This window comes from Molossus molossus, unplaced genomic scaffold (genome assembly GCF_014108415.1).
Source record: "Molossus molossus isolate mMolMol1 unplaced genomic scaffold, mMolMol1.p scaffold_m16_p_24, whole genome shotgun sequence".
In the NCBI taxonomy this organism is placed as follows: domain Eukaryota; kingdom Metazoa; phylum Chordata; class Mammalia; order Chiroptera; family Molossidae; genus Molossus; species Molossus molossus.
In genome coordinates this window covers 12,819,417-12,840,886 of record NW_023425360.1, presented here as the reverse complement: position 1 = coordinate 12,840,886, position 21,470 = coordinate 12,819,417, and the positions used below count along the sequence as shown (strand labels likewise).

At 53.4% G+C, this 21,470-nt stretch overlaps 1 protein-coding gene across 2 annotated transcripts in view; it reads right to left on the bottom strand.

Annotated features, from left to right (window-relative positions):
- Positions 1-2,652: 2,652 nt before the first annotated feature.
- The window catches only part of FAN1 (FANCD2 and FANCI associated nuclease 1), a 29,074-nt gene continuing 10,256 nt past the window's right edge, over positions 2,653-21,470 (bottom strand). The window contains exons 2-15 of one of the 2 annotated variants that reach the window (XM_036277839.1): positions 20,043-20,056; positions 18,512-19,909; positions 15,584-15,724; positions 13,077-13,278; positions 12,583-12,816; positions 11,001-11,132; positions 9,046-9,154; positions 8,071-8,190; positions 6,610-6,774; positions 6,041-6,191; positions 4,766-4,869; positions 4,120-4,314; positions 3,483-3,611; positions 2,653-3,166 (exon numbers count right to left, since the gene is read on the bottom strand). In XM_036277839.1, the coding sequence (XP_036133732.1) occupies positions 3,029-3,166; positions 3,483-3,611; positions 4,120-4,314; positions 4,766-4,869; positions 6,041-6,191; positions 6,610-6,774; positions 8,071-8,190; positions 9,046-9,154; positions 11,001-11,132; positions 12,583-12,816; positions 13,077-13,278; positions 15,584-15,724; positions 18,512-19,760 (3,069 nt within the window). In that variant the 5' untranslated portion in view covers positions 19,761-19,909; positions 20,043-20,056 and the 3' untranslated portion in view covers positions 2,653-3,028. Of the gene's footprint in view, positions 3,167-3,482; positions 3,612-4,119; positions 4,315-4,765; positions 4,870-6,040; positions 6,192-6,609; positions 6,775-8,070; positions 8,191-9,045; positions 9,155-11,000; positions 11,133-12,582; positions 12,817-13,076; positions 13,279-15,583; positions 15,725-18,511; positions 19,910-20,042; positions 20,057-20,398; positions 20,528-21,470 lie in introns of those variants that run through there. The other variant, XM_036277840.1, reaches the window with a different exon arrangement.

Here is a 21,470-nt window from a genome sequence, read left to right as displayed (position 1 = left end):
CTGAACTAAACTTGCTAACCTAGGCATTTGAAGCTCTAGTAATTTTATACATAAGAATAACTGTTGAGATTTGCACTAATGTTTAAAAATGTGTTGAATTCTGCTCCCTTCACTATTTTTAGAAGATAGCCATACATTTTGGTTTTGATGCCCTTTTCTGTCATTCTGCGTTGGGCCATTTCTCAGTGATTTGCAAGCAGACATTCCTACACTCTTATCACTGTGACCTCGTGTGAGCAACCCAAAGCAGCTCACCAGGAGAGGGAAGAAATTCGTGTTCGGCATATTTTCCAGAAGCTTCTGCTTTCTGTTGTGCCGATCACACTCACCCGAGGGGTCCGTGTCCCCGCCAGGACTCCCTTCACGTCACTCTGTCCGGGACTAGATCCCTATGTCTTCAAAGCCTGAATTTGCTCTTAACTTCTTAGGACTAACTTTAAAATGTTACGCACTGTTAACTTTAAAAGCATTTGCTATAGAGAATATAATTCAACTTAGAAGTGCCTTTGACATTAATATTAAGGTATGAATAATACAGCTAAATATAATTTGTTTTTGAAATTACGGAGTTAAAATCCCACTGCAGATTGGAAACAGGCTTTTCCCACTAACCAATTGGCAGGAGTTCCCCAAACTACGTCTTCATCCGTCTGTCCAGGCCTCAGGTGGGGGGCAGAGCCCACCCCCAGGACGAGGGCTTTCCCCTCAATATTTCCAACGGTGTCGAATCGACTTGTTGACACTTTCTCTGGTATTAAATAACTAATGAGGTCATGAGTCAGGTCACCTGCACAGAAGTCCCTCCTCCTCAGACAGTGTTCTTAAGATGCTGAGGAGAGAACAAGCGAAATAAAAATGTCTCCTCAAAATCCTGCCATTTTTAATAAATAGCAAGAGAACACCGCCCCCCCCCCACTCCCCCCAACCCTGACAGCGGTGTGGGAGACATGGAGGTGTCTTCCCGGCCCAGCACTCCGGTGTTCGCACGCCACAGCCGGGGCCACGCTGCGGTCAGAGCTCCGTTCACAACGCCCCACACACAGGTCCCGTTTCCTGCTTAACAGACGAATGTTTTCAAATTTGGCTGTTACTCCACTTTATCTTAAACTCCAACCTAAGTTTTAAAAAGATTCTATAGTACAGTGTCTAGATTATTTTTTCTAAAACAAGCTTTCTCAGAAATAGGGTCTACCTTTCCATGTAATGAATAGCTGTTTCTACTTGAATTATTTGCCTTTTAAAAACTGTGTGGTAACGTCTGTGGGCTCAAAGGGACAGAAGTTCCTATATGGTGTCTTAGAACACATCTTGTGGATAAAACCAGTGTTTCTGCCAACTTGTTGCCTAGAAAATACGGGCTCTTTTGTTTATATGATAGCATTGTTGCTGTTAAACATTTTATAGTCCTCTTTGGAAAACTGTCCGATCCCCCTAAAACTCCACAGCCGATGTTGTGCCATTGGAAGAGTGCTAATTAATTACCCCCTTTTCACTAAGCTGCTTTTTTAATTATTACAGATTTTCTAAATTTGATGCATTTAGAGAGGGTGGTGCATTCATTTCTAATTTTATTCCATTCACACATCTATTTCAACTCCTTTGGTAGTATTTTGATTTACAAGTTTGAGAACAATTAGGTACTATTAATACTGTTTTCAAACAGGAAACGTGTATTTTTGTATGATAATCAAATGCAGTGAGCTGTGGTTTTTTGTTGTTTTGCTGGGTAGTTGTTGTATCATGATTATTGTGCCGCAACTTACTGTGCATAATATGAAGAACAGCTGTGCCAGCCTAAGTCCCGGCACCTCTGGGATATGACGGGGGTGGTGACCGGTGCCTAGGGGGTTTGTACCAGAGAGCTTCACGCTCGGTTCCACAGCCCTGCACCAGGGCCAGACCGCCTGGACTTTCTAGTACTGAATCAGAGATGTACCATGTCTTCCTGTTATTTTATGATGGAAACCAATTTTAAAACCAAAAACGTCTAACTTTATTTAAGAGAAGTATATTAATTTGTGCTAACAGAGGGTGAACACTAGTCAACACACCCTCAGCGGTCGGCCTGCTGTGGCAGTCACTCAGGCAGTTAAAACTGGACTAGGAGAGAAAACAAACCTTTGTGCCTAAAACTGAATGGCTTGAGTTGAAGTAGCAGGAAGACAGGTCTTGCTCAACAGGAACAAATGTGAAGGACATTCTGACTGCTAAATAAACTCCTCGGAACTGCTGGTTGTTGTGATCCGTGTGAAATCCTCTACGAGAATAGTGATCGGGAAGTGAAGGCATTTCCTTCCAGCTATCTGTGTGTTGTGATCCACTCAGCATTTCTGCTTCGAAAACAGCAGTGATCTGACATTTCTAACAGCACTGCAGAACGGGCTGTCACTAAGGCCTAACTTGTCATTCCATATTGTAATAAAAAGCTGTCAGTAACATTTCTACAGGCCCAGACCTATTCGGGAGACTGGGAGCCCAGGCCCTGACTCCTGGGCCTTCCTCACACCTTGTCCAGCCTAAGGCTTCCAACAGGTGATGAGCAGCCCTGTTTCAATTGATTCTGTTGACTAGAAAATTCTCTCTAGTCATTAGGGATGTTCCCGAGAAGGATGAAAAGGGACAGTTGCCTTTGATAAAGGCTGTTCACTCCTTTGGTGACAGGCCCGATTAATAAGGGAAAACATTGACTGATGGAATAAGGAACTTCCTAAGAATTTAATTTTTAATTCCCAAAGAAATCAGAATTTCAACCACTTACACCCTTGGGTAATCACAGAGCAAGAAAGCAACATTGTGCTTGCTGCTTCCATACAAGCTGTGAGCCGTCCCGTTGGTTGGGGCTTTTTCAGCGAGTCTAATAACAGATGTCTCCACCTGCTGTGTGGAATGAGTGTTTTCAAGCCAATACCAAGTTCGCGCTCAGGTTTATTACTGGCAGTAACAAAGTCAGAATTCAATGTAGTTAAACGCTTATGCTTTTGAAAACGTTGGCTCCGTGTGTGACCACGTGCTCCCAGTTCCATGGCTCTTAGGTAAGGCCTCTGCTCTTAGCTCCGACGGCAACCACGTGGCAGACCTCGACGTCAGCCCCCAGCTTCTGCAGCTCGTCCAGCCAGATCATCTGCTTATGGGAAAGGCGGTCACTGGGGCCCTTGACTTCCACCAGCTGGAAGAGCAGTTTCCGAATATTAACATCATACAGAAATGGAACGGCCATTCCCATAAGCTAGAGTAGTTCTCACTAGTCCTTTAAACAGTTCCTCCTACTACACCACTGTCAACATTTAAAACTTCTCCTCTTAAAAACAGACTATTAAGCCACAGACTGGGATGAAACATATCTCATAAAGGACTTATATGAAATATGGATGACTCTAGGGATTCAATCTTGCCAACAAGCAGGCAAGAAATGGCCAGACAAGGCCTTGGATGAAGTTGCTAATCGAATTACAAATAGGATTTTCCATTCTGGCTCAGCCGACCTTGCAGCGATGATTCTGGGAGTTCCACACCACCAGGTCAGGGAGGCCTCCTCGGCAGTGTCGAAAGTCTGCAGCCAGGCGCCGGCACACCCCACTGAGGACAGGGCCCCCCAAGCAGGAAACCAGGTCCTGAGCACAAAATACAGGGGTGATCAGCCACTCCCTGGCGACCGAGAAATACTCCCAGTGATCATGAGACGGGGAAGACTCGAATCCCACAGGCGTGGTCCACCGGCACCACTGTGCTGGGCTCCAGAACCACGGGCAGCTCTGCTGAGTCCGTTTTCCTTTGTCTCCTATCACACTTCTGCCCAGCGGGAGCGTCCTGGGAGCAGGGGAGGGAGATGTGGAACGGGACTGACAGAGGCCAGCAGCCACAGGGACAGGGAGAGCGTCCTCACTGCCGGGCCATAGGGCAGGCAAAGGGAAGCTGTCGACCAAGGCGGGAGAAGGCATAACGGGCTTGTATGGCCTGACGTGTTCCTGTCGATAACTGTGGCATCTGGGCTGGGATACCGTCATATACGCACATGTACACCACACAGCATATACATATGCATCCTTGGATACACAGATGCGTGCATGCATGCAAACACATATACACATCCGAGTGTATGTCCTACGGGCAGATTTTCACCTGAGCTTGCTGAAGAGAAGCGAAGCGATCCCAGCTGACGACAGAAGCCGCTGTGCCTTCCTGAGCCTGCCACGTGGCTGCCACCCGGGCTCGCAGGTGCTCGGCGGGGGCGGCGTGGATCAGCTGCAGCCTGGCCTCGATGGCTGGCTCCCTGCTGGTGAAGAAACTGTCCGTCCACAAGTCCAGCGGAAATGCCTGGCGAGAACCAATTCATCAGACTGCACGCCTGCAAAATTTGGAGACTGGCCCATCTGGTTCAACTGGCCCATTTCTTTTTCTCAAGAGGTACGTAAAAATATCTACTCTAACACAAAAGCAATGCGTTACACTGGTTTTCAGAGTAATGATGTGGGGGGAGCTTTTGGGGGACTCAGTGGAACAGGTAGGCACTAGTGAGCGCACCGGTGACGGCACCTGGCATGCACCTGGCCCGACAGGTGCTCCAGAAAGGCTGAAGCTGCAGGTACACGCATTTCTAATGGAACACTGAGAGCAAGTTCGGCTTCAAGTTTCAAACTTCACAGTGGAGTCATCACCATGACAAAAGGCTGCAGGCATGGCCCAGGTGGGCGTGAACCACGGACGTGCAGAAGTGTCTGTTCACCTAAAGAGCACCCGCCTGGGACCTCGGAACGTGGCTGGTTACCTGGTAGGCATTTCTGAAGACGTCTGGTATCCCGTCCATGAAGATGATGTCCCACAGGAGGAGGCCGTACAGTGTGATAAAGGTGGACCCTTCCCCATGGATCCCTTGAGGCAAAGGCACACACACAGAAACATCGGTCTTTTCCTTTTGCTAAAAAACCACCACGTGACCTGCCTACTTGATTTGAAGGAAATCACAGATCTATTTTGGATTCAAATGCCACTGGCGTGCGGTTCCTAGCTCACTCTTGGTACTGCTCGGCTCGTCGACAGGAGCCAAGGCCAGCGTCCGTAACCGTGGGAGAATCCACATGCGCATTACAGAGCCATAAAGCAGCAGTCCTCCGAGTTGAGTGGAAAACCTACGGGACGTGTTTAAAAGGAAAGGAAAGAAGCCCCCCCAGGCTCTGGCGCAGGGCCCTCGGTGCCACCAGAAGGAAGGCTTGTGGCCGCGCGGGGCGTCTCCACCCACCTCCCTGCCCAGCGTCTGGACAAGCCAGTGCTTCTGAGGCTCAGGGCTTTCACGGAACCTCCCGCTCAGACACGCGGCTCAGACACGCGGTTCCGACCGCACAGCGTCAGGGACGTGCCCCAGCCTGCGTTTCCATCGAAGGCGCCACCACTGTGCTGTGGGGACCCTCGGGCCCACCAGGCCAGGTGCCGAGGAGGAGCGGGGTGATCGCCACCCACAAGAGAAGCCCTGCTTGTCCCTGACTTGTATTCTTCCTGCTCATCCAGGATGGAGAGAGCTCGTTCTAGAAGGAATTCTAATCGCTGCTCTCCCCAGCGCCTTCCCCGGCCCCCTGCCCCGGCTGAGGCTGCGCACTGCCGGCAGAGGCGTCCTGGCCCGGCCGCCAACTCCAGCAGGTCGGCCGCCTGCCCTGCCGTGTCCTCCCCACGCACAGGAGCGACCTGGAGCGAAGCCCGTGGCCCCGTCCTCGCAGGCGCTCGGTGGTCGCAACCTTCCTGGTGCCGCGACCCTTTAACACAGTTCCTCTGTTGTGGGTGACCCCCAACCATAAAATTATTTTCGTTGCTACTTCATAACTGTAATTTTGCTACTGTTATGTCTTAGGCGACCCCTGTGAAAGGGTCGTTTGATCCCCAAAGGGGTCGCGACCCACAGAGTGAGAACCGCTGCAGGTGGGGGCACAGGGCGAAGGGAAGGAGATGCCTTTAGCAGCACAGCCAGTCAGATTCTCCCCCCTCCCTGGGAGCCAGCAGCCGACGACAGCACAGGTGCCCGGGGCCAGGGGAGATGCCGGGCGGCGGTTACCTTGGTCGAAGCCGCTGCGTCGGTAATGGGCCAGCGCCAGCTCCTCCACGGAGCACAGGACGGTGGTGGGGGCGGCGGCTCCCTCGGCCTCCAGCACAAACACGGACTTGCCCATCCCGTGCTGCGGGCACAGCCGACCCGTGATGGTCACCTGAGAGGGCGGAGGAGAAGGTCCTCGAGCTCACCTCAGCGCCGTGCCAGCCTGACTTCCCCGAGGACACTGTCCTCCACGCCCCCAAGCCACCGTGCGTAGCACACCTGAGGCCGTGGGACCCGCACCGTGGCCCCTTGGGGACGCAGACAGGTCACACCTTGGCCAGGGAGCACAGGGATTCTGCAGCTGCTTGCCAGGCACCCGGCCAGGAAGGCGAAACTGGCAAAGGCTGAGCCGCTGGCTCGGATTCCCAGGAAGTCGCTCAGCCTGAGCCCGCCCGCCCCAGGGGGAAGGAATGAGACGCAGCAGCGGCCACGCCGCGTCCAGTGAGCCAGAGCTCCCCAAGTCGGAGAGGACGTGACAGCACAGGTCACGGGCTGCACCCACTCAGGAAACCCCCACGGCACGGACTCACGTGCTTCACGTCGCGCACGGTGACCTCCGACAGCTGACGGAAGAGGTGTCCGAGTCCCCGGCAGCGGGGGGACGCTCTGAGGCGCAGCGCCCTCTGATACAGGGACAGGCGGTGGCCCGTCCGCACGGCGGGGTCCGCCAGCCCCTCTGCGATGCACCTGACGGCCTGCCGAGAGCAAGTCCGCGTCAGGGCCGGAGCCCGGCCGCAGCACTGACCTCCTGGCACAGAAACCCCCGCTGGCCAGGGAGTCGGTTCTTCTAACTGGCAATGGACCAAGCGGCCCTCGGAGAGAGAACGAATATCCCGAGATGTCAGCCCAGTGCTCCGAGCGGGCAGGTGACTGGTCCGACTGCAGACGTCAGCAGCACCGGGGCGCTCCTGCCTCGCCCTCCCAGGGAGAGCTCCGCTCCACACCCTCGGGGGGACAAGGGGGTGCAGGGCGCCCTGGATGGTGGGCCACCGGACGGCAGAGGAGGCCCGGCTCGGCGTTCTCGGCCTCGCCGGGGAGAGGACAGGTGTTCCTGCCCGAGCCACGGGCGAGCCCTCCAGCCAGGCCAGGCTCCAGGGGCGTCTCCCAGGGCTGCCCAGACTCCCACCCATCAGAGAAGACACTTAGGTTTGGAAGCGTGAAAGTGAAGTTATTCAGACTTGGACAAATAAACAGAAATACTGAGAACCACAACAGGTTACACATCACACCCGACGGGATGACTCTCATCAGAAAACAAACTCGTGCGTGTTTGGGAAAAGGGGGGCAAACCGGAGCCCTCGTGCATCGCTGGCAGAAAGTGAAAACAACCCAAACGTGCGAAGTTTGGCACGAAAGCGAAACAAGACTCCATGTGCCCAGAGAACCAAGCGTGCACGCCCGCGTCCAGTGGTGCGGTTTGCAGCTGCCGCAGGCGGACACCAGGTGTCCCCCAGCCGGTGGACAAGAGGGGCTCTGTCCCTGTGAAGGAGGGTCCCTCAGCCTTGCGGGGGAGGAGCTGTGGCACACGCTGCCCAGGGACGAGCGCAGGTCGCTGCCGAGCGACGCAAGCCAGCCACCAGAGGACGAGCTGTCTCACTCACGGACACGACGCGTCCGGGACAGGCGAACTGACAGGCAGAGGTCAGCTCAGAGGTCACTGCCAACCCTGCTCCCCGAACTGTCCTGCTCGGGTTCCAACCTTGGTATTTCTTTCAGGGTTGGGAGAACATGGACAGAAGAAGGTTAAAAAAATAAATGTCCGAGCCCTGGCCGGTTTGGCTCAGCGGTTGGCGCGTTGGCCTGTGGACCAGAGTCCCAGGTTCAGTTCCCGCTAAGGGCACGTACAAAAAATAATAATAATAAAAATAAAAAAAAAATGTCCTGATTACATTTTACTGTAATGAAAGCTGTTTAAGGTGTTAGTGGTCTGCTATACTTTTAAGCGTATGAACACGTCAGCGAGAACGCTCAGGCCATCGAGAACTGCGTACCAGTTCGGGGCGTTTCAGGTGCTGGTGCAGGTTGAGAGCCAGCCGGTCCCACCACCGGCCTCTGCTGTCAGGACAGTAGGTTTTCTGGGACAAGAGGTCCTCGAGGTCCTTGACGGCTTCCTGTCGCAACAACAAAGGCAGCTCGTTAGGCTCCTGCACCAAACACAGGCGGGATGGGCCGTGTACGCGCAGAGCCTAGCTCCCCTCCGCAGGGAGGCCCAGGACGTGCCTGGAGGGCCCGCGCGCCACGGCCTCGGGCCGCACTGCAGACGTCTCGCAGACCAGGCACCGGCGCAGGGCCACGGGGGACCCGGTTCTAGGCGGAGTCGGGGCTGCAAACCCACCCGATTCCGGGAACCCAGTGGGTCACAGGGCCCCCGCTGGGAGGAATTTGGGGCAGGCAGGACACCTTAACAGGGAGCTTTCTGGTCTAGATTTATACAGATTGGGGAGTCATTCCTTTTCTTAATCGTTTGTGGTTCACGGCTCTCTCTGAAACATCTCATGACTCTTAGAAAAACACACAGTTGTGGGGTCCACAGAATCCCTGAAACCCATCCCACGGACCCAGGTCAAGAAACCAGCTTTGGCATAATCTCTGTAAAATACAACTTTCCAACACAGAATGTCAAACGTAACAGAAGTTAACTCCAGCAACCTCCCAGTGTTTGTATAAGAAAGGACCAAACTTCGGACTTTCGTTACAATTTATTTTCCGACGGTCCACAACGGCGTCAGGGAAGCACGACAGAGACCTTGGAGACCTCCCCAGTGCCACACGGCATTCGGGAGACGCTCAGCTGCAGAGACTGTCCGGGCCCTGCAGGGCCCTGTCTGTGGCCCTCAGGCCATATTGGTGGACACTCCTCGACTATCCAGCCACGTCCCTACTGACCAGGAGACAGCGGGCTGGCCAACCCTCCACAGCTCACCGCTGACACGTCCCCAAAAGCCGGGCGAAGTCTGTGCTCTCACCTCATACATGTGAAGTCGCTGCAAGATTTCGACGGCCCGAGACAGAATCCGCGTATAGACCCACCCGACGGTGAAGCGCCGGAGAAAGAGGGGCAAGTCCTCGTGGGGCCTGGAACAGACACGGTCACTCGGTTTACTTGCTGTGAGTCATAAGCTGACAAAGCAGACTGAGCGCCCACCTTTGGGAAACAGGCCTATTCTCAGTACTGTCAACTGTGTACCACTTTCCACACCCGGATCTACACGCTCACGGGGGCCACCCTCCCCTGGGTCACTTAGCGGAGCACAATGGGAACCAAGGGCCCTCAGGCCAAACCCAGGACCGGCCACCGGCCTTTGTACGTTCTGCAAACTGATCATGGTTTTCACACCTTTAAATGGTTCAAATAGCCCAGCTGGTGTGGCTCAGTGGTTGAGCATTGACCAAGCACCAAGAGGTCACCGGTTCCCAGTCAGGGCACATGCCCAGGTTGTGGGCCCGACCCCCAGTGGGGGACACGCAGGAGGCGGCCAATCGATGTTCTCTCTCATCGATGTTTCTATCTCTCTCCCCTTCACCCTTCCTCTCTCTCTCTAAAAAAAAAATCAATAAAGAAAAAATAATTTTAATGGTTCCTATAAGTCAAATGGAGCATGACAGCCTGTGGCATGTGAAGCGAGAGGAAGCTCGCGTTTCCGTGCCCGTAGGAGGGCTGCTGGAGCAGGGCCGCTCCTCATCCTCATCCGTGCTCCGCCCGTGGCTGCTCTCACCGGTGGCTGGGCCAGCGGGACCCGAAATAGCGACCCCCCAGCTTTTCCCAGAAGAGGGCTCCCAGCCTCTGTGCTTCAGCAACCGAACCCTCTGGCTCTGATGTCTTTTCCTTTTTTTTCAGTCCTCACCCAAAGATATTTTTCCATTTATCTTAAGATAGAATGGGAGGGAGGGAAAAACATCGACATGAGAGGGACACGTCGACTGGCTGCCTCCTGCATGACCTTGACCAGGGCCAGGGACAAACCGCAACCGAAGTACGTGCCCTTGACCAGAACCAAACCCGGGACTCTCTGGTTCTCGCTCTAACCACTAGGCCACACCAGCCAGGCTTCCTTTTTTAATGGTGAAAGTCATCTGTTAACTTTTCTTAACCTTTTGTTTTGCTGTCTGGTCTGAGAAACGTTAACGCACCTACCACAATTATATTTAATAATGCTACTTTTTCTCATCACTCTAAGAATGAAGGAGAAGTGTCTTAAACACGAAATACATTTAACGTTTATCCAACAAAACAAACGAAGGACCACGCGCTGTGCCCTTGAACTCCGCAGGTAATCATTCAGTTCCGTTCCTTTTTGAGAAGAACACCTCTGTCTGAAGTTCCCTGAGAGAACACGTCTGGCTGCTGTGGGTCCCCCCGGGTGGAATTCAGCTGAGCGACACTCCCAGAAGCCAGCACCCGCAGGTGCCACGACAGCCCACCACTGCTCCCACGGACGCTGCACGGGCTCCGCCCCACGCACAGCCCCGCCCCCAGACGCCTCCTCTGTCCCACGGCACTTCCGTCTGTGCGAGCTCCACGGCAGCTCTGACCACGGGACCAAAGAGGAAAGTTCTTCGTGAAGAAAATGACCCAGTGGTTGGAACGACTTGGTCGGGAAGGAAATTTGGACAGGTACTTAAAAAACAACAATCAGCCCTGGCTGGTTTGGCTCAGCGGTTGGAGCGTCGGCCTGCGGTCCAGACAGACCCGGGTTCGGTTCCCGCTAAGGGCACGTACCTTGGTTGCAGTTTGTCCCCGGCCCTGGTTGGTCGTGCAGGTGGCAGCCGCTCGATGTGTCCCTTCACATCGATGTTTCTCTCTCTCTCTCTCTTCCTCTCTCTCCCTCCCGCTCTATCTATCTGAACAAAAAAATGGAAAAATGTCCTCGGGTGAGGATAAAAAACAAACAAACAAACAAAAAAAACAATCACAGCTCACCTCAGGGAAGGGTGGTGTTTCAGCTCATTCCACTCCTTCCTGGCGCGTTGGGAGAGCTCATAGGCTTCTTTCCAGTCCCCACTGGCCATGGCGGTGGAGATGTCACTCAGCATGTGGGCGGCAGCTGCATACCTGGGGAGGGTCCACGTTTCAGGTGTGAATGAGCACCTACAGGGAACGTCCTGCCTCCCACTGCACCTAACTCAGAAGGGAAAAAGCCAGCTTTTGAAAAAATTTAAATGATCTCAGTCTTTTTCTAGTAATAACTGAACCTGTGACTTCACTCAGGTGGCCTAGAAGAACGAGTCCAGGCTACTCGACTGAAGGACAAAAGCATTCACATTGCACTGCGACATGACCTGTTCCAGGCACAACTGTGACGCTGATCAGCTTCCCGGTGCTCAGAGCACACTCAGTGTGCTCACCAGGTCCCCGAGGCCAAGCACCCCAGCCCCGCAGTCCCGTGGAACTTCCCACAGAGACCTCCCGAGCTTCCGGCTCCGCCAGCTGTCCCCGTTCTCAGGGCCTGTGCAGACGCTCCTCACGCTGCCTGGAGACGGGCACCCAGACCCTGCACGACCAGCTCCTACTCTCAGGCCTCAGCCCCGATGCCACCTCCGCAGGGATGCGGCCTGCCTGAGGCTCGGTCAACAAGGCCGAGCCTCCCCGCCTGCCCGTGATCATCCTGCACCAACACTGCTCTGAGTCAGCTATTTCAATACCTTACACGCGGGACAACATTCAACGACTTTCCTGATATCAGATACCAGAATCAAGTTCCGTTCATTTGAATCATCAGTCATCCTTAAATTGAGAATCAGGAGTGACATTTTAGGAAATCCAAATTTATTTTTCTTTTAAATGGTGTGTTTTCAGGAAATGCAAGTTTTTTTCCCCCTTGTAATACCTATAGAATTTTATTTTTTAAATGTTTTTATTGATTTCTTAGAGAGAAAGGGAGATAGAAACATGGATGAGAACATTGATTGGCCGCCTCCTGCACGCCCCCTGCTGGGGATCAAGCCCACAACCCGGGCATGTGCCCTGACCAGGAACTGAACCGGGACCTCTCAGTCTATGGGACGATGCTCAATCCACTGAGACCAGTGGGTTAGGCTACCTATACAATTTTAACTGAAACCTATTTTTGCCAGTCAAACCAGTCACTAAATCCAGTGAGCAGACCCGTGAAAGTGCCTAAGCTACCACGCACTTGAGTCTGAAGCGTGATCACTGGGAAAACACGCACCAGCCTCGGTGGGGCCAACACCAGGGCCGCGAGGCAGTCTGTTCAGGGTCTGCACTGTAGAAAAGGCTCCCGGCCAGGGTACTTGGGAACACTAGCCGGGCAGGGTTGGAGCTCTAACCCAAACCTCACTGGTCCTGGCAACTGAAACCGAAGCTCCTTTCTGCATTGTCCTTGGAGTGTTAGACATGTACACACGTGAGGCAGAAAGACAACGAAAACCAAGCACACACGACACTGCCCTGCGAACGTGAGCTCCTGCTCTAGCTGGGAGTGACGAGAGCGTGTACGCGAGTTGGGAACACACAGCCGAGACGGCAGCCCGTGCGGTCTGACCTGAGGAGGTCCTCCCTGTCCTGGAAGATGCGGGTTTCCCGGCGCACGGTGTACTGAGGGAAGGCCACGCGGCCCAGGCTGACCAGCAGCACCGTCGCGAGCTGGCTCTGCCCCCCGCAGGCGGCTTCCTCCTCTTCCAGGGGTTCGGTCAAGTTAAAGAGCAGCAGGGCCCGGGAAAACACGGCCCGGGGGCCTTCACACACTCTCAGCGACGGGCCTGCCATGTCCTTGGCCCTGGGAAACAGACGGCACAGGAATAACCTTTCAGCATTTGGAGAGCAGATGTTACAAATTATTTCCAGACAAAACGAAGCTAAGGGGCCTGCGTTCGAAGCCCCAGGGAAATCTGCCCCTCCAGCGGCGCGACCCTGAGCATTTCTGTCTCAGCCTAGTCGCAAATGACACCAGCACTCCCAGGTCAGGGCCGTCACCGCCGCAGGCTAACAGGCTGTCAGCACTTTAACTGCTCGTTACTGTGCGGGAGCCAACAGCACCTTTTCAGAATCACGGCCCCGACGCCCGGCGGATTCCCGGCCCACGTGCAGACGGAAGGCTGTCTGGCCAGTCTGAGCAAGGCGTCCACCAGCTGCTGTTTCTGTCCGTTGGGGTTGGCCAAGTGGAAGGTCTTGGCCAAGGTTTTCAGCTCAGGAGCAGAAAGTAGTTCAAGCACTTCAGAGAGTTCTTGCAACTCAGATTCTGAAACAGGTTAAAAAAAAAGTTTTAAAGGATATGAGCATGGCCCGGCCAGTGTGGCTCAGTGGTTGGGTGTCGACCCCTGACCCAAGAGGTCACCAGGTCGATTCCCGGTCAGGGCACATGGCCAGGTTGTGGGCCCGATCCCCAGTGGGGGGCATGCAGGAGGCGGCCGATCGATGTTCTCTCTCATTGATGTTTCTCTCTCTCCCTCTCCCTTTCTCTCTAAAATCAATAAAGAAAAAAAATTAAAGAATACGAGCATGGCCCTGGCCGGTTCGGCTCAGTGGTTGGAGCGTTAGCCTGCGGTCCAGAGAGATCTGGGTTTGGTTCCCGCTGAGGGCACGTACCTCAGTTGCAGTTTGTCCCCGGCCCTGATTGGTCATGTGGGTGGTAGCTGCTCGATGTGTCCCTTTTACGTCGATATTTCTCTCTCTCTCTTCCTCCCTCTACCTCCCACTCTACTGAACAAAAAATGGAAAAATGTCCTCGGGTGAGGATTAAAAAAAAAAGAATACGAGCATGTTCTAGCTTTACTGACTCTCAGGAAGCTTGGTTAGATGCAAATGAGATGCAGTTCACTGTCGAAATGCCAGTTAGTTTGCCAAACCAGTTATCTAAGGATATGAAAAACAGACGACTCAGAGAAGTTATAACAGAACTTCTCACTAAAAGGAAAGGAAATCGGAATCCAATAAAGACACGTGGGCAGCCACGGTGGTTTGGGCAGCCTCCTTAAAACCTCACTGGTATATTCACTCTCTCGAATCACAAAACCTCCAACTGGACCTCTCTGGAACAGGTCAGAGCCAACCGACCATCAGCTGTCCTCTCTCCCAGTCCTCTGGCTGGGTGCTCTTCTTCAACATACGTGTAGATGGCATGTATTAGGGACCCAGACCCCATTCTGCACCCACAGATCCAGCTCAGTCAGACCCGCGGTCTCTGGCTGGAGCCACTCACAGCGAGGGCCACTGCCGTCTTCCTCCACCCAGCAGATACTGCCGGGGTGGCCCCTGCCTGCCAGGCAATGTGCTGTGGCCCTGGGGACACTACAACGAACCACCCAGTCCTGCCCACGGGGAGCGTACCTGCTAGCACAATAAATAAGCGATACATATATATGACAGGTGGTCGCCACGGCTACAAAGCAAAACAAACCCGAGTGAGGCAGAGTGAACAGGGCAGTGAGGCTGGACTTTAAACAGGTGGTCACGCAACTCTGAGGAGGTCACCCGGAGCGTAGCTGGGGGAAGTGAGGGTGATCACAGGAGTCCCGGCTGTGACAGGGAGGGCTGTGTGGCCAGAGCCAGAGCACAGGGCTGAGCGGATCCCAGGCAAGACTCGGGCTTGGCTGAGGGCAACAGTGAGCACTGGGGTCTGGCTGGCTGCCTAACGGTCATTTAACGGCAGCTCAAGGCTCCCGACGGCAGCCGCCTGGCACGCCCGTTGAAGGCGGAGGTTCAGGGGCCTGCACAGATCTGGGTGACATGGGGACCCAAGTCCCCAGGAGGCCCTCATGGCACTGGAAACACTGGTCCATGAGGGTGCCGGGTCCCACTGCCTGACTGCTCCCTCCCAACCAGGGCCTCCATGCCTCCCGTCGCCCCCGCCCCCACCCTACCCGGGACCCACCAGTCACCCCACCTCCTGTACTCACAGCAAAGACACCTGGCTTTGGCTTGATTTGCTTACTTCAGCCTAAACCTCCAGCATCTGGAACCCAAGACTTCCATCTATCCTTCTCCTGCCTAAGTTTCCAGGGCAACGCTGTGTGCAAGCAGGTGGGTACTTGATGCTGCTGCTAAGACATCCAAGGTGACCTGCTGTTCACATAGGCTTAGAGCAACCACACAGTTCCTGGGACAAGCGACTAGGAACTGCAAGCTGTGTGGGGGGAGGGGTGGATGACGTTTCCAGAGGCAATGTTAGCATCAGACAAACCAGCTTTGTTCTGTCCTGCTCTGAACTGGGGGAGAGCCGCATGTTCTCCCTGGACAGACACAGCAGGGGAGGGCTGAGTGGCTCCTGCTGCGACACACCCACAGACCTGTCCCTACGTGGCCGTGTGGTCCTGACCCTGTGACAGTCGAGACACCACCAACACACCCCCAGTATCCTGGCCGTCTTCACCCTAACGGAAGAATGGCTTTACCATCACTGTCCCAAGATGAGAAACAATGTAAAGTAACACCCAATGCCTGTTCACCAAGCAGCGACCGGGCGATGGCACCCTGCCACCATCACCACCGTTCGGCAGGTTCCTCGTGCCCGATGCCCACTTTCCGTTTCCTCTGGGGCACCGTACCTGTCTGCAGAAAGCCGGCCTGTTTCAGTTCTCCGACCACAGGGGTTAGGTCAGGGCCAATCTCTTCATACTCCAATTTGTGCGTCTTAATCCAGCCGAATTTACGTTGGAAAAGTCTCACATACAACTTCTGACCACTCTCTGCAATCGGGTTAAGAACAACGGGGAAATATTATCTTTCTTCTCCAAGTCAACGTGCAAACGTCGTTTAGTTTTTAAAACCGAGGTAACATGTACTCTATTAGGAACACGTGTATGCTTCTTCAGTATCTTGCAGGAAAACCTTCTCTTCCTGTGGAAGATGTAACTCATTTCACACAGCAAGTCGCCAGGGGACTGTCTCCTTGTCACGAAGGGCAGGAAGGGTGCCCAGATGGACAGCCCGTGGCCAGTTCTGCTACTTGTGAACTGGGTGAGAGTCACTCTTCCTTCCTACGACTTCATTTCCTCTTCTATAAAAGGAGGGGCGCCCAGCTGGTGTGGCTCAGTGGTTGAGCGTCGACCCAGGCACCAAGAGGTGGTGGGTTCGATTCCCGGTCAGGGCACATGCCCAGGTTATGGGCCCAATCCCCAGTGGAGGGCATGCAGGAGGCGGCCAGTGTTCTCTCTCATCGCTGTTTCTCAGTCTCCCTCCGCCTTCCTCTCTAAAATCAATAAAGAAAAAAATATTTTTTTAAAAAAGGAAGGGATGGCAGAAGGCAATAACACAATCTTCCTAAAGTTGAGGGAAGGATTACACAAGATGAGGTACTCAGTGATTGGTTATAAACCATTAAGAAAGTTCCAGTGTTGCCCTGGCCGGTTTAGCTCAGTGGTCAGAGCGTTGGCCTGTGGTCCAGAGACCCGGGTTCGGTTCCCGCTAAGGGCATGTACCTCGGTTGCAGTTTGTCCCTGACCCTGGTTGGTCGTGTGGGTGGCAGCCACTCGATGTGTCCCTTTCACGTCGATGTTTCTCTCTCTCTCTCCCTCCCACTCAATGTGAACAAAAAATGGAAAAAAATGTCCTCAGGTGAGGATAAAAAAAATAAGACAGTTCCAGTGTCGGTAATGATTACTGTTTCAAACTCCTAAGCACCGGGTTCCCATTTTCTACCTTCTCGTCCGGAGAAGCCCCACCCAGACTTCCAGCTGTTCTGTGCTCTGCTCTCAGTTTAACGTGCACCATCCCGCTTTGGGTTGAAAACCATTTCAACCAAAAGAATTTTCAAAAGTTGTCAAGCTTTGCTAGGGCAGCCTTCTCCCCCTGTGACCTCAGCCAAGCGGTTTCACCTGCTTGGTTTCACTTTCCGTGTTACCCAGACTGTCCCGCAATTTCTGCCAACTCTAACATGGTAAACTTATATTTTTAAATTTTTCAACATCTGTTTTTTTTCCTTTGAGGGGCAAAAGCAATTTGCAGTAGCTACTTTCACACAGAAGTTGTAAATGAGTCTCCGTGGACGCCAGGGTACACGAGGACACACAGAACTTGTCCTGGGGAAACTGGTCCTATTTTTCCATTAGATGGAAGTACAGCCACTAGTTGCTCTAACAGGGGTTTGCACGAATGCACCCAGCACCAAAGATGCGACCACAAGTCCATGCGGCATCGTGTCCACGGTCAGGTGAGAACAGCAGAAGTAGAGGCCGAAGCTGTGTGGATACTGATGGAGTTGTGCCCGCCCAGCGCTGCTCACGTGTTAAAAATAAAAATACAAGGAATTCTGCCCTGGCCCATTTGGCTCAGCGGTTAGAGCGTCGGCCTGCGGTCCAGAGAGACCCGGGTTCGGTTGCAGTTTGTCCCCGGCCCTGGTCGGTCGTGCGGGTGGCAGCCACTCGATGTGTCCCTTTCACGTCGATGTTTCTCTCTCTCTCTGTTCCTCTCTCTCCCTCCCACTCTACCTGAACAAAAAATGGAAAAATGTCCTTGGGTGAGGATAAAAAAAAATTAAAAAAAATAAATAATAAAAAATAAAAATAAAAATACAAGGAATTCTATAATCATTCCGCTCTGTGAATTTAAAATAAAAACCTTTCACTTAAACGTGAGTATTCATGTTCTGGATTTTTTAAAAATCTGCTGAGGAGTCCTATTACCCGAGGCCAGGGTGGCTCCGAGCAAACTTTTCCTGCCTGGGGAGGGATTCGGTTCCATCACGCCATCGTGGCCCTTTGGACAAGCAGTGCGTCTGTCACAAGGGTGGCTTTTGTTCCCAACCTGGACCTCTGGCTCAGAGCCCCAGTGGCTGCTAAGGAACCGAGGCACAGACTAATATTTTTAAATGGACCAATTTAGCTCGAACATTTCCATTTCCTCCACACCCAGACTTTAACAGGCAGAGTCCAGGAACCTAAAATGTTGTTGAGGCGGGGGTAGGGGGGCAGGATATACTCAATATGCCTTGGTTTTTTTCCTGTGTTTTCTTTTGCTTCCATTTTTGAGGAAAGGTTGTGCAAAAACAAAACGACCTACCTGAAAACATGTTGAGCCCTGGCTGGTGTGGCTCAGGGGCTGGAGCGGTGGCCCGCACACCGATTCCGGTCAAGGGCCCGGTCAAGGGTTGCGGGAGGCAACCAACTGATGTTTCTCTTTCTCTCTCTCTCTCCCCCCCACCCCCTCCCTCCCTCCTGCCCTCCCACTCTCTACAACTCAATTGAAAAAATATTCTCTTGTGAGGATTAACAACAAAAAGACACTGAACAAAACGTGACCGGAGGACCTGCTGTATACACACAAAGGCATGACCCTGCAGGAGCAGACATCACGGCACACAGTCTCTCTTTCCATTCATATCCTTCCCTAGAGGACACCTGTAGAAGGCCGATTCCTATGAAGAGTCCCGGATGATTCTCAGAACTACACTGACTCCTTGTGGTCACTAGACTACTACTCATCACATCACAGCCCCAGTCAGGATAGCAAATGGGAAACAAATAGACTTAAGATACCTGATAATTGATAAAATTTAGTTACAATTCCCTTCTCGTGTTCATCGAAGAGCATCCTGTCATCTTCGTTCTCAAAGACGGCTCCGAGCACCACAAGGAAACTCCGAAGATAGTAAGGATGACTGGGCAGTGCGGGAGTTGTTTTCCCAGGAGCATGAGAGCTTGACCCCTGCTCCAAAGGAACTGGGCCAGTGATTTCATGCTTTAAGCCACTGTCACCTTCCAGAGGGTGGTTCTGGATGTCACTCCATTTAGAAGCATCACATGCACAACTCTGAGCTTGTGCCTCCGGACTGGACATCTGTGTCTTAGCTTCTGTAACTACAGTCAGTTCGACTTCTTCACCAATATCAGCCTCAGGTTTTCCAGCCCCTTCACCACCTACTCGTTTGGTTGTCTCCTGCTTTGCCAGACTGTCCTCCGATATAGACTGTACTTTGTTCCCAGGGGTTAATTCCCATGAGAACATAGGAGCATTATCTGCAAATGCAGGAGTGAGGGTGGACCTCCCACATTGCTGGGTAGGTTTCTGGTTTGCAGCTGCCATTAATTTAGTGCCTTCTATGGTATTCTCAGTATTTTGTCCCTTAGGCGAGTCACAGGTAAACAGGTTTTCCTTTTGAGAACTGTTCTCCAAAAGCTGATCCTTGTCCTCAATCTCTGAACAGTTATCAACCATCCCGGCCACCGTGGCTGAGGGACTCTGTGGAGTATGACCGGCAAAGTCGTTTTCCTCTATTGATCTTTTCGCCTTTTTGTATCTTCTGGATAATTTAGATGACAGACTTCCCAAAGGAATGACTTTGACATTATGAGGTCTCAGCTCATCCTGAGTTTTGCACACCACATCATTACTTTTAAAGTAGGGACTGGTCTGCTTGTTTAAGCCCGTTTTTGCTGAATCACTCTGGTCAGTGGTTAAATTTGTCTTTGATGGCGACAACTTATCTGGTGTGACATCTTCTACGGCAATATTAGTTATTTCTACAGTGGACACATTTGAATTCATTAAGCCACCATGCCCAGGGTCAACAGGAGTGATGTCATCATGGTCAGCACACATCTCATCAAGGTGCCGGTTTAAGTCATATCTTGGCACCATTTTACTACAAGCCGGGCAGGCAAGTTTAGCAGGTGGTACATTGTTAAAAAACAAAACAATAGACTTAGATTCCTTTTTTTTAGCCCTGCTGCTTGACAAACTTCTCCGGGGCCTTTTTTTCAGAGGCGAGTCCCCTCCTGGCATCATGACTGTTAGGAAAGCTGGGTGTCTCAGGTAATAAAACAAAGGAAATCACTGCAGAAATACAGCAATACTTTGCTTTTACTTCCGGGACTTGAAATAAGAAGTGGGCTTCTATTTGCCTTCATGTTATTCGTTCAGTCAATTTCTTCTTCCTGCAAAATAAAACACATATGGAGTAAAGCCATTTTTTTTTTTTGGCCCTGGCCGGTGTGGCGCCATGGTTAGAGCGCCAGCCCGTGCAGCACCCAAGGGGCTTGGGTTCGAGTTACAGCCAAGGGCACATACCTGAGTTGCAGGTTCTGGATCCGAGTGGGAAGCAACCAAATGAGTGTCTCTCACATGAATGTTTCTCCCTCTCTCCACCCCCTCCCTCTCTCCCACGCTCTCTAAAAATCAAGGGGAAAAATATATCCGGTGAGGATTAAAGAATATGTATTAAAAGGACAAAAACCCACAATTTTTATGAATCCAACACGGGAAAGCGAGCTCTGGAGCATGCATTGTGTTGGCCGCACCTGGCGGGACAAGGAAACCCGGGCTTAGGACAGGCGACCAAGGCGCCAAGTGCCATCTCCGCGTGACCTCGGCCCTGGGTGGACTTGGCACCGGGCGTGTCTAAGACCTTCAAGATCTCGAGCTACCTTTCCAAAGAGGGACCACTGGGCTGCTCCGGATCTTTTTTAAGACCAGTGTATCGGTAACTGTTCCCGACACAGAGAAGAGCCAGGGTCGTGGCCTCTGTACACGTGCTTGGCGCCCCGACTGCAGCTGCGGCCACCGAGCCCGGGGCGCGGGGGAGCCCGGCCGGTCCCTGGGGCCATGTCCGCGCACCTGGGGCTCCGCTACCGAGCCGGGCATCCCCCCCTCCCGCCGCCCCGCGCCCCGCGCCCCGCGCCCCGCGCCCCGCGCCCCGCGCCCCGCGCCCCTCGCCCCGCGCCCCGCGCCCCGCGCCCCGCGCCCCGCGCCCCGCGCCCCGCGCCCCGCGCCCCGCGCCCGCCGCACCTCCCAGCGGGCTCCGCGCGCTCAGGCATGCGCAGCCGATCCCCGCGTCTCGGCTCGCACAGCCCGTTCAGTGGAGCCCGAGCGATCGATCCCCTCTCCCCGCCTCGCTGAAGGTTTCCTTTTATCCATCAGGGGTGGCGGGGCGGGGGTGTTAGGGGAGCCCCGGAGGGAGCCTGGGCACCAGGCACGTGCACTCGCTCGGAGTGCACCCCTTCCCCAATCGGTGGTAAGGGGTTTGTTGGGGGTGCAGTGTCCACGTGAAGCGGCCTCCTGAGAGGAGACAGACACAGGTATGGGCGCTGCTGGGCTTTCCAGAGGATAGGCTGTCCAGGCCTGGGTGCGGTCGATGTAAACAGTCTCAAGGGCAAAGCGGTAATAAAATGTAGTCAAGTAAAGCGGCCCCCCTTATTGCCTGGGATAGTCCCAAGACCCCAGCGGATGCTTGAAACCGCGGATAGTGCCGACCCTGCATGGACTGTTTTTCCTATAACTTCGTCCCCTGTGAACACAGCCAGGCCCGCTGTGTTCACCTTCCATTGTGTTTAGATCACATCTGTCCTCTACCCGACTGTGGATGGTGCTCAGTGGCAGGTGATGAGACCCTCCCCAAGGGGAGGATGTCAGGCACAGGCATAAGAATCCCACTGTTTTGTGAAGGGTGACAGCGTTGTGGGAGACAATCAGGACCCAGAGTGGGGACCTCTGCTGTAG